Raw genomic sequence first — 12,980 nt, 5'->3', positions numbered from 1 at the left:
TACCTAACCACGTATTGTGTAGGAAGGTGTCCAAGTTTTGTCCAATGGCAGATGTTGAGGGGAAAAACGGATCGGGCATGTTGAATTTTGGTTTGTTCCCACAGGAGCTAAGTCGCCAGTGGTGGAGATGTCTGGCGGCAGCGTTTTCCTTCCTTCATGTATGCTGCGCTGAGCGTGCATGGGGAGGAGTAGATGTTGGCTGGATGAGTATTTGTTAGAACTTAAGGCTACCTGTCTAAGGTCTGTGACCACCTTTATACTTACACAGGGAAGCTGAGATCTGTAGCACTGTTTGCAGGATTCTTTTATATAAACGCTGCATAAACTGTCATATATACACCGTTTTAATTCCTCACTGTTTTCAATATTAGTTTGCTGTCAATGAATAAATGCTTACATTCAGAGGAAGCATACATACCTTGTCCAGATGGGCTGCTTTGATTGACAGGACCAGGCATTGGAAAAGGCAGTGAGGTGGGGGACTGGCTACAAAAAGGAACAGAGCTACGATGCAATAAGAGCAAGGATGACGCCCTCTTTGCACTAAAGGCCTAATTTGAATGTTAAGAAAAAGTATCTTAACTCGCGAACGAAGCCTTGGACGAATCAAAGAGAAACTGCTTTTTAATTAGGTGAACCACAAGTATGTGTCTATGCAGCTGGATAGGGAGGTCCCCGGTGACTGGTTCCCTTTAAGGCTACTTTCACACTCTCTCGTTTTGGGCGGATCCGTCATGGATCTGCAAAAACACTTCCGTTACCATAATGCAACTGTCTGCAACCGCCATGAACGGATCCAGTTGTTATTAGGTCTTCTATAGCCATGACGGATCCGTCTTGAACACCATTGAAAGTCAATGGGGGACGGATCCGTTTTCTGATGTGCCAGATTGTGTCAGGGAAAAAAAACGGATCCGTCCCCATTGACATCGCTTGGCTCCGCTTCGTCAGGCGGACATTTTATTTTTTTAACATAAGTAATTGGTAAATCTTATGTCTCTTAATAAGAGGGCTAAAAAGAACTTGTAGTCCGGTGAGGCTCATTTAGTGGGTGTAGATTCTTGTCAGTTGAGTTATAAATGTAGTAAAACTATATTAAAATGCAGGCACGAACGTTCTGACGATGTCCGCCTGACTTCACCAGGGTGTGGATTTTAGCAGCAGTTTGAAATGTTTACGTCATATGTTCAAAAAAAAATAATATATACTGTATCTGCCAAATACACTGGGGAGCAGTTTTGAAGGAAGCCTGTTGTCAGAAAAAGCCCCTTGTTCATATAATCTTTTTACTTTACTGTTCTGTATTTTATTTTTATTTTATTTTTTATTTTTATTGTAGTGTGCTTTTATATATAAAATATTTTTTTGCTGTTTTCTCTCTGGCCACTGACCACCCACAAAATATTTCCGCTGTCACTTTTCTGCTTGTGTATTCTAAGGTCAGGGCCAACCGTATTCTCATCTATCATGACAGGTAGGTTTACAGTAAAAGGCAAGGTCTCTGTTATAAAACTGGAGGCAGATAACACCAGATCCACCTCTGACAGTAGCTGATGTAAATGGCTCCGCTGATACTGAGCATGCCCATAACAATCATAGGGCTCTGCTGATACTGAGCATGCCTATAACAATCATAGGGCTCTGCTGACACTGAGCATGCCCATAACAATCATAGGGCTCTGCTGATACTGAGCATGTCCATAACACCCATAGAGCTCAGCTGACACTGAGCATGCCCATAACAATCATACGGCTCTGCTGATACTGAGCATGCCTATAACAATCATAGGGCTCTGCTGATACTGAGCATGCCCATAAGAATCATAGGGCTCTGCTGATACTGAGCATGCCCATAAGAATCATAGGGCTCCGCTGATACTGAGCATGCCCATAACAATCATAGGGCTCCGCTGATACTGAGCATGCCCATAACAATCATAGGGCTCCGCTGATACTGAGCATGCCCATAACACCCATAGAGCTCAGCTGACACTGAGCATGCCCATAACAATCATAGGGCTCTGCTGATACTGAGCATGCCCATAACAATCATAGGGCTCTGCTGATACTGAGCATGTCCATAACAATCATAGGGCTCTGCTGATACTGAGCATGCCTATAACAATCATAGGGCTCCGCTGATACTGAGCATGCCCATAACAATCATAGGGCTCTGCTGATACTGAGCATGCCCATAACAATCATAGGGCTCTGCTGATACTGAGCATGCCTATAACAATCATAGGGCTCTGCTGATACTGAGCATGCCCATAACAATCATAGGGCTCCGCTGATACTGAGCATGCCCATAACAATCATAGGGCTCCGCTGATACTGAGCATGCCCATAACAATCATAGGGCTCTGCTGATACTGAGCATGCCCATAACAATCATAGGGCTCTGCTGATACTGAGCATGCCCATAACAATCATAGGGCTCCGCTGATACTGAGCATGCCCATAACAATCAGGGCTCTGCTGATACTGAGCATGTCCATAACAATCATACGGCTCTGCTGATACTGAGCATGTCCATAACAATCATAGGGCTCTGCTGATACTGAGCATGCCTATAACAATCATAGGGCTCTGCTGATACTGAGCATGCCCATAAGAATCATAGGGCTCTGCTGATACTGAGCATGCCCATAACAATCATAGGGCTCCGCTGATACTGAGCATGCCCATAACAATCATAGGGCTCCGCTGATACTGAGCATGCCCATAACAATCATAGGGCTCTGCTGATACTGAGCATGCCCATAACAATCATAGGGCTCTGCTGATACTGAGCATGCCCATAACAATCATAGGGCTCTGCTGATACTGAGCATGCCCATAACAATCATAGGGCTCTGCTGATACTGAGCATGCCCATAACAATCATAGGGCTCTGCTGATACTGAGCATGCCCATAACAATCATAGGGCTCTGCTGATACTGAGCATGCCCATAACAATCATAGGGCTCTGCTGATACTGAGCATGCCCATAACAATCATAGGGCTCCGCTGATACTGAGCATGCCCATAACAATCATAGGGCTCCGCTGATACTGAGCATGCCCATAACAATCATAGGGCTCCGCTGATACTGAGCATGCCCATAACAATCATAGGGCTCTGCTGATACTGAGCATGCCCATAACAATCATAGGGCTTTGCTGATACTGAGCATGCCCATAAGGGTTCATGCACACTAAAGTATTTTTTGTCAGTTTCTTTCGGAGCCATTCATCTTAATGGGGCCGCAAAAAAACGGAAATCACTCCACGTGCATTCTGTTGCTGTGTGTCCGCAAATTTGTTTCGCAAAAAAATATAGCATGTCCTATTCTTGTCCTTTTTGCAGACGAGGACAGGCATTGTTACAATGGATCTGCAAAAAAAATCTGTGATTTGCGGACTGCAAAATACATACCGTCGTGTGCATGAGCCCTAACACTCATAGAGCTCAAATGAAGCTGAGCATGCCCATAACACCCATAAAGGTCAGCTGATACTGAGCATGCTCACAACAGCCCTAGAAGTCAGATTGTTTCTGATTTGATTTTTATTCTTCTTGTCAATGCGTACGCTGTAAAGCAAATCTTTAGGACTCCTGTTCACAGCTCAGAGCAGGAGCGATGGTGGAAAGAAACTAGAATAAAATAACATGAATTCAAATAATAAAAGCCGATTGAAAAGAAAGGTTTCAGAAAAATGATCATTCCCTTTAAGACGATTCGGGATATGGGCTTATTTTCTGTAGTAACACTTAAAGGGCATCTGTCAGTAGATTTGTACCGATGACACTGGCTGACCTGTTACATGTGCACTTGGCAGCTGAAGGCATCGGTGTTGGTCCCATGTTCATATGTGCCCGCATTGCTGAGAAAAATGTTTTAATATATGCAAATGAGCCTCTAGGAGCAAAGGGGGCGTCGCCATTACACCTAGAGAACTCCCTCTGCACTTTGACAGGGCCAGGACACATATGAACATTGGACCGACACAGATGCCTTCAGCTGCCAAGTGCACATGTAACAGGTCAGCCAGTGTCATAGGTACAAATCTGCTGACAGATGTCCTTTAACTTTACTAATGCAGTGATCCGCCATCGTGGTGGAGGCAGAAAGGTATGCTGTTATATAATGTAAAGCGGGTCTTGTTGGATTGCTAACTGTTCCTAAACAAGCCTAATCGTTTTTGTTTCTTTTTTCTTCCATTTTTTTTCTTTCTTGAGAAACTGGAGTGGATTTTTGAAGAAGTAAAATGTATAACACGGAAAGCTTTCCTATTCTCTGCATGGGAGGGCTCATTCCCATCAATGACCAGAAAGCCAAACTAAGGGAAAACAGACCTAAGCCAGCTGTGTATGTGAGCCCTAAGGCTGCGTTCAGATGTAAAGTACAATGCTTGTGAAAGGGGTTTTGAGAGGATGATGTAGATTTTTAAAACCACAGTCTGCCTATTACGTCACAGATTGGCCACACATCAAAGTAAAATCCCCACCAAAATCCACATGTAACGCCGGTGAATTTGCAGCAAAATCTGATATTTTTTATATATTTTTTTGTGTGTTTCAGGGCTATGAACTCAATAGAAAACCCAGCCTTCCACTGACAGGCTCAGTAAAGCGAGCCTTATACCTTACAGCTCATGCACACGACCGGATATATTTTGCGGTCTGCAAAACATGGAACCGCAAAAAAATACGGATGACATCTGTGTGCATTCCGTATTTTGCGGAACGGAACAGCTGGCCCCTTATAGAACAGTCCAATCCTTGTCTGTTATGCAAACAATAATAGGACATGTTCTATTTTTTTTGCGGAACGGACATAGGGAAATGGAATGCACATGGAGTAACTTCCGTTTGTTTTTTTTTGCGGCCCTATTGAAATGAATGGTTCCACATACGATCCGCAAAATACAAAAAACGGATCTGACGCGGAAAGAAAATAGGTTTGTGTGCATGAGCCCTTATTCACACAGTCAGTGTTCGGTCAGTGATTTCCGTCAGTGATTCCAGAATTGGAAAACAATCCAGCGGGTTTGGATTATTTGCGATTCTGTGGTCGCAGTTGAGGCAACTTGTGAGAACGCGCTGCGCCCCTATTTATTTCTATGGCTGTACTGCTATCCTTTGTCGCATGACAAGTGTTGCGCCCAAGATTTCATGTAGCCCCAGCATTAAAGGGGCTGGCCCAGTCATCTCTATGAGAATTCTGAAAATAGCTGAGCGAGTGCGCTTGGGTATTTTCGGAAGTCCCTAGCAGTGAATGGAGAGAGCACTGCACAAGCATGGCCACCCCTGCGTTCACCACTACGGGACTCCCAGAAATAGGCGAGGCGGCTCTCTGTTCACTTTTGGGGCCTTGTTCCATAGGTGGGATTCGCACCTATCTGACATTGATGGCATACGACATTAATGTCCCAGATGGGCCAATCCCTTTAAGGTTAGGACTACACAGTGACATGTTGCATGACAGCAAGTCTCTGAAAAATTGCGCCCAATCTTGTCGTACAACTATTTTAGAGCTGTAAAACCACAACTAAGAGTGCATTTACATGACCGTAAGTGTTTTTGCGGCCCCATTGAAATGAATGAGTCCACACCTGTTCCGCAAAATTGCGGAACGGATGCGGATCCGTTTATACGGTCGTGTGAATGCACCCTAAATCACACGTAAGTCACAGTCACATACGACATGCAGTGTGTATGATAGCAAAGTCTTGGGCAACTTTGTAGCCCTCTATCCCCCCTGGGTCACAGTCTTCCTACCTTTATGTTTCTCGACGCCTCCTTTCTCCCTTCTCGCCTATTGTAGAAAAATCAATAGTCCTGTGCCATAACCTTTCAGCATCTAGAAATAGCATCCGGCTCATGGGTTCTTATCTCATTATGTACAGCACTGTTCCCATATACAACAAAAAATAATGCACCCAGATAGAAATGTCAGATTGTTGCAAAACTCTGCATGCAGCTATGTCACAGGTGTGGTCTGATTAGACACTGGGTCTTGCCACAAGAGGGCGTAAAAATGCTGCCCCGCTGCTCTAATAAAAGGCTCTCAGAGGCTACTTTTGGGTTATGTACCTCTTGTTGAACGCTAGACATATCTCTACAATATACTCGGCCATTCTGCCCAGTTGACAGACTTTGTGAGGGGAACATTGTTGGACTGAGAAGTAGAATGGTTGCTTTGACAAATTGCCCACCATCTAGGCCATTGTGACCCAGCTGTTAGGAGGTACTGGGAGCATTGCTTACATGAAGCACGCACAAAAGGGGCAAACAGGCTCCGGACATCCCAGCCAGACCACCAGTAGAGAGGATTGTTTTATCTACTGATGAGCACCAACAGTTTCAATGGCCACTATCCAGACACAAGTGGCACCTTCATTGCACACGTTGTCTCTACCCGGATCATTTCCAGGCGCTTAGAGAAAGGAGATTTGGATTTGGTGCCATAATGCACATTATATGTCCTGCCATTGTCAGCCAGCTACCATCACGTAAGTCTGCAGTGGTGTCACTTTTACCGCAAAAAATATGCCCTTACATGGCTATTTAAAAAAAAAAAAGTAAAATGTTGTGTTGTTAGGAAGGTAGAAAGTAAAAAATAGCAAAGGCAAAAACAAAAATGGGCTCGGTCATTAAAGGGGTTGTACAGGGGTTTTATGTTGATGACCTATCCTCACCCCCCGCCTATCACATATTAATGGCCTATCCTCACCCCCCGCCTATCAGATATTGATGACCTATCCTCACCCCCCGCCTATCAGATATTGATGACCTATCCTCACCCCCCGCCTATCAGATATTGATGACCTATCCTCACCCCCCGCCTATCAGATATTGATGACCTATCCTCACCCCCGCCTATCAGATATTGATGACCTATCCTCACCCCCGCCTATCAGATATTGATGACCTATCCTCACCCCCCGCCTATCAGATATTGATGACCTATCCTCACCCCCCGCCTATCAGATATTGATGACCTATCCTCACCCCCCGCCTATCAGATATTGATGACCTATCCTCACCCCCCGCCTATCAGATATTGATGACCTATCCTCACCCCCCGCCTATCAGATATTGATGAGGATATATAACCTGCTGCACAACCCCTTCAATGTTCTTACTCGGTTATGCTTCAGAATACAAAAATTATATGAAGTGTTGAAAGCCTTATCCACATGTATTACACTGTAAATTGTCATAGACATATTCCGCAACCAGTCTGCAATTTGGAGGATGGAAACTTGTGTTCTGTATGTAGCAGAAGAAGTCAAGTTGAGTGTGTAAAATAATAAAAACGTAGCTTCTGTCTTCCAGTAACAGCACCACTCTTGCTTATAGGCAGTGTCTGGTATTGCAGCTCAGTCTCATTATTTTGAATGGAGCAGTGATCTGCAGGACTGGGCACAGCCACTTCAAACTGCACAGAGCTGCTTCTGGTAATAGATAATGGGGGGGGGGGGGGGGGCAGATAAGGTGTCTGCTAGAACGTCATAGCCCCTTCAAGCAGCTGATCTGTGGGGGTTTCAGGAACTGGCCCCCACATCGATCTGATATTGATGGCCAGTCCTAAGGAGAGGCCTCCCTGAGAGAGTATAACCCCGGCATCCAATCTGTAGACCGCCACTAGGGTTCGTTTGCACAGTGTGGTCAAATTATGGTGTTCTGTTTGTTTTTGTTTTTTACTACATGATTTATACATTTGATGCATAAAATACCATTTTACTGCACTATCCGAATAAAGCCTAAATGCCAGCCTGCACCTCAGTGATGGCTACTGTATATGGGCTCATGCACACGGCCGTAAGTGTTTTATGGTTCGCAAAACACTGATACCGGCCCAGTGCACGCTGCTATTCTTTAGAAATGTCCTATCCTTGTCAATGAAACAGACAAGGATAGGACATGTTCTACAGTATATTTTGTGTGGGGCCGCGGAACAGACTTGCAGCCCCATTTAGATGAATGTGTCCACATCCGATACCCCAAAAATGCGGATCGGATGCGGACTCAAGCTACGGCCGTGTGCATGAGCCCTATGTTGGATGTGGGATTTACCATACATCCTCATCACCGTCCTGGTTTGGTTTTGGTTCCTTCCCTCTGCTATTGGGAGTGATTCCCTTAATAGCAATATTAGGAAATGGCCATTTATGTACTTCCTTAATTTATGTCAAGTAATTGCTCAAGACGTTCCATGTATTTATTTATTTCCTCTTCGACAGGAATCCTGATGCAGACTAGTGACTATGCTAAGCTATCCAGGCCTTTATTTGCCCCCGTCCTGTGGCCTCATGCACACGATCGTAGTCCAGTCCGTAAATTATAGAACATGTCCTGTTATTGTCCTTTAGCCATTTCTTTTAATGGGACTGAGGAAAAAAAGCGGATTGTGCACAGAAGGTGTCCGTATTTTGCGGATCCGCGGTTTGCAGACCACAAAACAGATACAGTTGTGTGCATGAGGCCTTTACCTGCTGCCTATGAGCGCTGTGCAGCAGAGCAATGAGGTCCATTATGACATTTATCCCCTAGTAATGGTCTGTGGCAAGTCAGGGGTTACTGAGAGCTGAAGGAACAGCAGCAGCCGCCCCGCCTGTAGAGGCCTGCCCAACAAGACAGCGTTTCCTGTGTGCTGAGAAGCTAGTTCAAACCCAGCAGGGAAAGTTCAATGAGCAAGACAGCCGGTATCTCCACAAGAGCCTGAACTGCGTGCCGGGGAGGGTTAACCGAAAAGGAGGCCAAGGAGGATTAAAAAAGAAGGAAGAGTGTTTGAGGAAGTGTCAGAAATTCCCCGGCTCCCCCTCCTTTCATCTTTCTGGTAGAAGTGAAATTTCGACAGCAGTGGGAGACTAGAAGAACAGACCTAAGATGATGGAGACTAGGTCCACTTAGCTTTCACAGGATCCATGGCTATTTGATGGTGGGGGTTCAGTCCTTATGGTCCTCGCAGATTTAGCATCTGTAAGGAAGATGTGCCGCAGCAGACAAGCATGACCTGTACCTGCCTGTCCTACTGGCTTGGAGAAATTGGGCATAGAACTTTATGAAGAACGATCCGCCATCTGCAACACTAGGAATGGAGGAGGAAGAAGAGGCAATTAGGTTCCTTGACCGTGTTCTTGAGGATGAAGATGTTTTTTATTTAGAGGATGGGGAATGTCAGACCCCTACCAGTCCTGATGGGCCGACGTCTTTCCCAGAATCCCCTAAGGTATGTTTCAGACCTGTCAAGTTGCTGAGAAATTTTAGAAGTGTCTTTGAAATTTGAATCTTGTGATGTTTTGTGCACGATTTTCTGTAGATGTTTTATGGTTCTTGAGACTTGTGTATGACGACTTAGGCCTTTTAACGTTTAAGATACTCCTTTCCTATTTGCAACGATTGGACGTACAACCTTTGCTTTCTTCTGACCTGTACTGACAGCACAGCAACAGATGGTCAGATGTGTCCTGCAGTGTGACTTTTACTTTGTGCTGTTTGATAGTGTGGATGTTTTTTAACCCTTTGGACTGAATACAGTGTACATAACCAGATCATGTTCTGCACCTGTGTATATGTCCTTCACCCGGACTGACACCTTTGGGCTGCATAACCAGTCACACCTGCTTGGTTTTGATTCAAGCCTTAGCCAGGTGAGGAGGAGGAGGAGGAGGAGGAGGAGGAAAATGTTAGCATTCGGTAACCCAGCCTCGCTGTGACTGTGCATGCAAGCAAAGTGTAATTCGATCGCGTAATTGCCACTCAAAATGGGTGGAGTTCTTGTGAACTAAGCCAAGATAAGTAAACCAGAGGCAGTGTTATCAGCCGGTGTACTGTAGATACCATTTCATCATCATACCCTTGGCCGTATGAACCTGTTGTTGATATCTTTAAGCTGATAAAGATCGCTAACACTTGTCAAGATGTTGATTGTGTGATTGAAATTGTGTAGTGTAAGACGCTTTCGACTTAATCGATGAGGAAAAAATATATATTCCTTGTGACTAAACTCACAGGTACAGTAAGTGCCCACGCACACAGCCCTTGTACAGCAGTAAAAGGTGTTGTCTGCTTTTTACTACTGTTGACCTATCCTCAGGATAGGTCATCAATATCAGATCGGCGGGGGTCCAATTCTCCTCATAGAGGCCCCAATCTCTGGCAAACTGTGCCTACAAGTCCTTAAAGGGGTTATCCACTTTTTACTGTTGGTGACCTTGCCTTAGGATAAGTCGTCAATATCAGATCGGCGGTGGACGGACACCCAGCACCCCTGCTGATCAGCTGTTTGAAGAGAGTTGGCACTTATTCCAGCACTGCCTTCTCTGCTCTGTTGACCTGCTCACCTCCAAAAATTGCAGTGGTGAGCAGGTATAATTACAAGTATGGCGTCCCCATTCGCTTCTATGGGATAGCTTTGTCTGTTGAAGTGAATACTACAGTGGCCGTACGGTAGTAGTGAATGGGGACGCCATACTTGTAATCACACTGCTCACCACTGCAAATGCTGCGGCGAGCAGGTAAACAGAGCAGAGAAGGCAGCGCTGGTATGAGAGCTGCCTACTCTGCAAACAGCTGATCGGCATGGATGCCGGGGGTCGGACCCCCACTGATCTGACATTGATGACCTATCCTAAGGATAGTTTAGGTCATCAATAGTAAAAAATGGACAACCCCTTTAAGGACCTGTAGGCACTGTTTGCCACAAACTGGGGCCTCTATGAAGAACCTTATTTTCTCCTTGAAGCACTATTGGTATAGTAAAGGCTCAAAGCAGCCTTAATTTTTAAAACCGGTCTCGTATTTAGGCCACAAACTTCTACCAGCCTGTTATCCAGGACAGGTTCACAGTGGTGATCTTCTATATTCTGGGAGATTTGGTATAATGCAGAAAAAGAACTTTGAATACTATATTGAAATGACCTGTAAGGACTCATGGAGGTGGAGACAATCCTTGAAAGAGTCATGCTTTTCAGACCCTCTTCTGGCTTGACTCATGTCCTACAGGCCAGGTTCCTCATCACAAGCCACCTCCAGTGCATGCTCAGGTGAAGCTGAGAGCACTACAACTGCTTCTAGAGGCGTGCGGCGATGGCTAGTGATGAAGGATCCGGCCAGAGAGACATCGCTGAGCCCCAGAATTTAAGTACAGAATATAGTGAACTTGTTACCGTGCTGGAGAACAGGTTTGGGGGCCTAAATCCATATGACAGGTTCCCTTTAATATGTCATGTCCATTGTCACATGTGGCATCTGTAGTGAATTCTGCATGTGGACAATGTTGTTGCTGTTTTATTGAATGCCTCTGTAACTCCCCCGTGTATCGTAGCCTAAAGCATGTGAGCATTTACCGTCTGCACTTCTAAAAGGCTGTGGCTGGAGATGTTGGAGTCCTCCATGTGTAGACCGTCCTGAATATTGGCTCCAGTATATAACGTTCTGAATGCATTATTTATCAGGCCTGTTCATGAAATCATCTCAGTGCCGCCACAGGCTCGCAAATGGCTTACTAGAATGAAATCCAGCTTGTTTTGGTGTTTCAGAGAGAGCAGTTTAATGTGACGTCCCCTGTTCTCCTTCCTGTTCACAACATGTGACTTCCATTTTTCCGGTCAGTTTAGCTCATCTAATAACTGCAGGCGTAATAAGCAGGCAGCCATGACTTCACTGTTATACACCCACCATCCTATAACTCGCTGCCACCTGACTGCCTGCTAGGCGTAATGATAATGATCTAGAGTTTTATTCATTTTAAGACGTGGCACTAGGTTTCCATCTTTTACCTTCAGGGCTCTGCCTCCCATACATATTAAAGGGGTTATCCCAAGAAAAGTATCGCCATGTAATGAATGGGGCATTTTTAAATGAAGTACGATTACAATATATGTGCAATACACATATTTAGTCCTCTCTTGTAGCACCCCTGCTGTTTATTCTTCTGGTCCATCTTCTGCGTTTAGAGGTGGGCTAACATGGTCAGTAGCTTCCCAGCTCCCTTCCGTCATTGCTGGTGTAGTGATCTCATAGAGAAGCAGCCGAGACACCAGCCAACTTCTAAATTCATAGAAATATATAGAGATATCTCTCTCTAGATCATGGATCAGCAACCTCTGGCACTCCAGATGTACTGGAACTACAGCTCCCAGAATGCTCCATTCACGCCTATGGGACTTGTGAAAACAGCCGAGCATGTTTGCATGCTGGGAGTTGTAGTTTCACAGCAGCTGGAACGCCGAAGGTTGCTGATCCCTGCTCTAGACAATAGAGAAGGACCTTGTGAGGGCATTACATACTAGAAGTATATTTGGGGTTATATATAAGGTAGTATGAAGAGCTAACTGCAATGCATCCTGGGAGATGGAGCTGCTGCTCACCCACAAAAAGGAGGGGGGGGGGGGGAGTCCTTAAAATATAAGTAAAAAATAGTTTTAAATTTGTGAGATGAGTGTGGTCTGTGCCAACATGGATGATTGGAAGTACTTGATTTTGCACATACATTTATATATATATTTTTTTTACATTTCTTTACAATGTACTTAGAAATAAAATTACATTTGATTTCCCATAGACTTTCTACTGACCCCATTCACATAAAGCTCATGGATTTTCTCAGCAAGTTATGATTATATCAGTTTGTAATTCCTTGACTGTTTCCGATCATTTCAGCAAACTTGTGAATTCTCTAATGCGCGCCATAAACATTATGTGAATATTGGCTGAACCCACCAAACACCTAATATGTATGGAGGCCTCCTGACCCTCCCAGGAGGCAGATGTCAGGGGTATGAAGGATCGGGCCTGGTCATTTGTTCTCTGAGTGTGCATTTAATGAGAGGGTTGGGAAGAATAACATGTCCAGCAATGATCTAAGACATAGTGACTCCTTTATTCTTTTTTTTTTATCAGATCTGTTTATTAAAGGTTTTTTATAACCTACAAAGATACACAAAATACAAAAAGGTGGAAAAAAAACACTACCCCAACATAAACC

At 44.7% G+C, this 12,980-nt stretch overlaps 1 protein-coding gene across 3 annotated transcripts in view; it reads left to right on the top strand.

Moving 5' to 3' along the window:
* ABR (ABR activator of RhoGEF and GTPase) overlaps positions 1 to 12,980 on the top strand; it is a 381,876-nt gene that overhangs the window by 175,307 nt on the left and 193,589 nt on the right. Inside the window, exon 1 of one of the 3 annotated variants that reach the window (XM_040423383.1) lies at positions 8,656 to 9,221. The exons of the other annotated variants lie outside the window; for them this stretch is intronic. Within the exon in view, the coding sequence (XP_040279317.1) occupies positions 9,054 to 9,221 (168 nt within the window). The 5' untranslated portion in view covers positions 8,656 to 9,053. Of the gene's footprint in view, positions 1 to 8,655; positions 9,222 to 12,980 lie in introns of those variants that run through there. 3 annotated transcript variants of the gene reach the window in all.

This window comes from Bufo bufo, chromosome 3, assembly GCF_905171765.1.
Source record: "Bufo bufo chromosome 3, aBufBuf1.1, whole genome shotgun sequence".
NCBI lineage: Eukaryota > Metazoa > Chordata > Amphibia > Anura > Bufonidae > Bufo > Bufo bufo.
The sequence above is the reverse complement of the archived record's forward strand: the minus strand, read 5'-3'. Positions and strand labels throughout refer to the sequence as shown.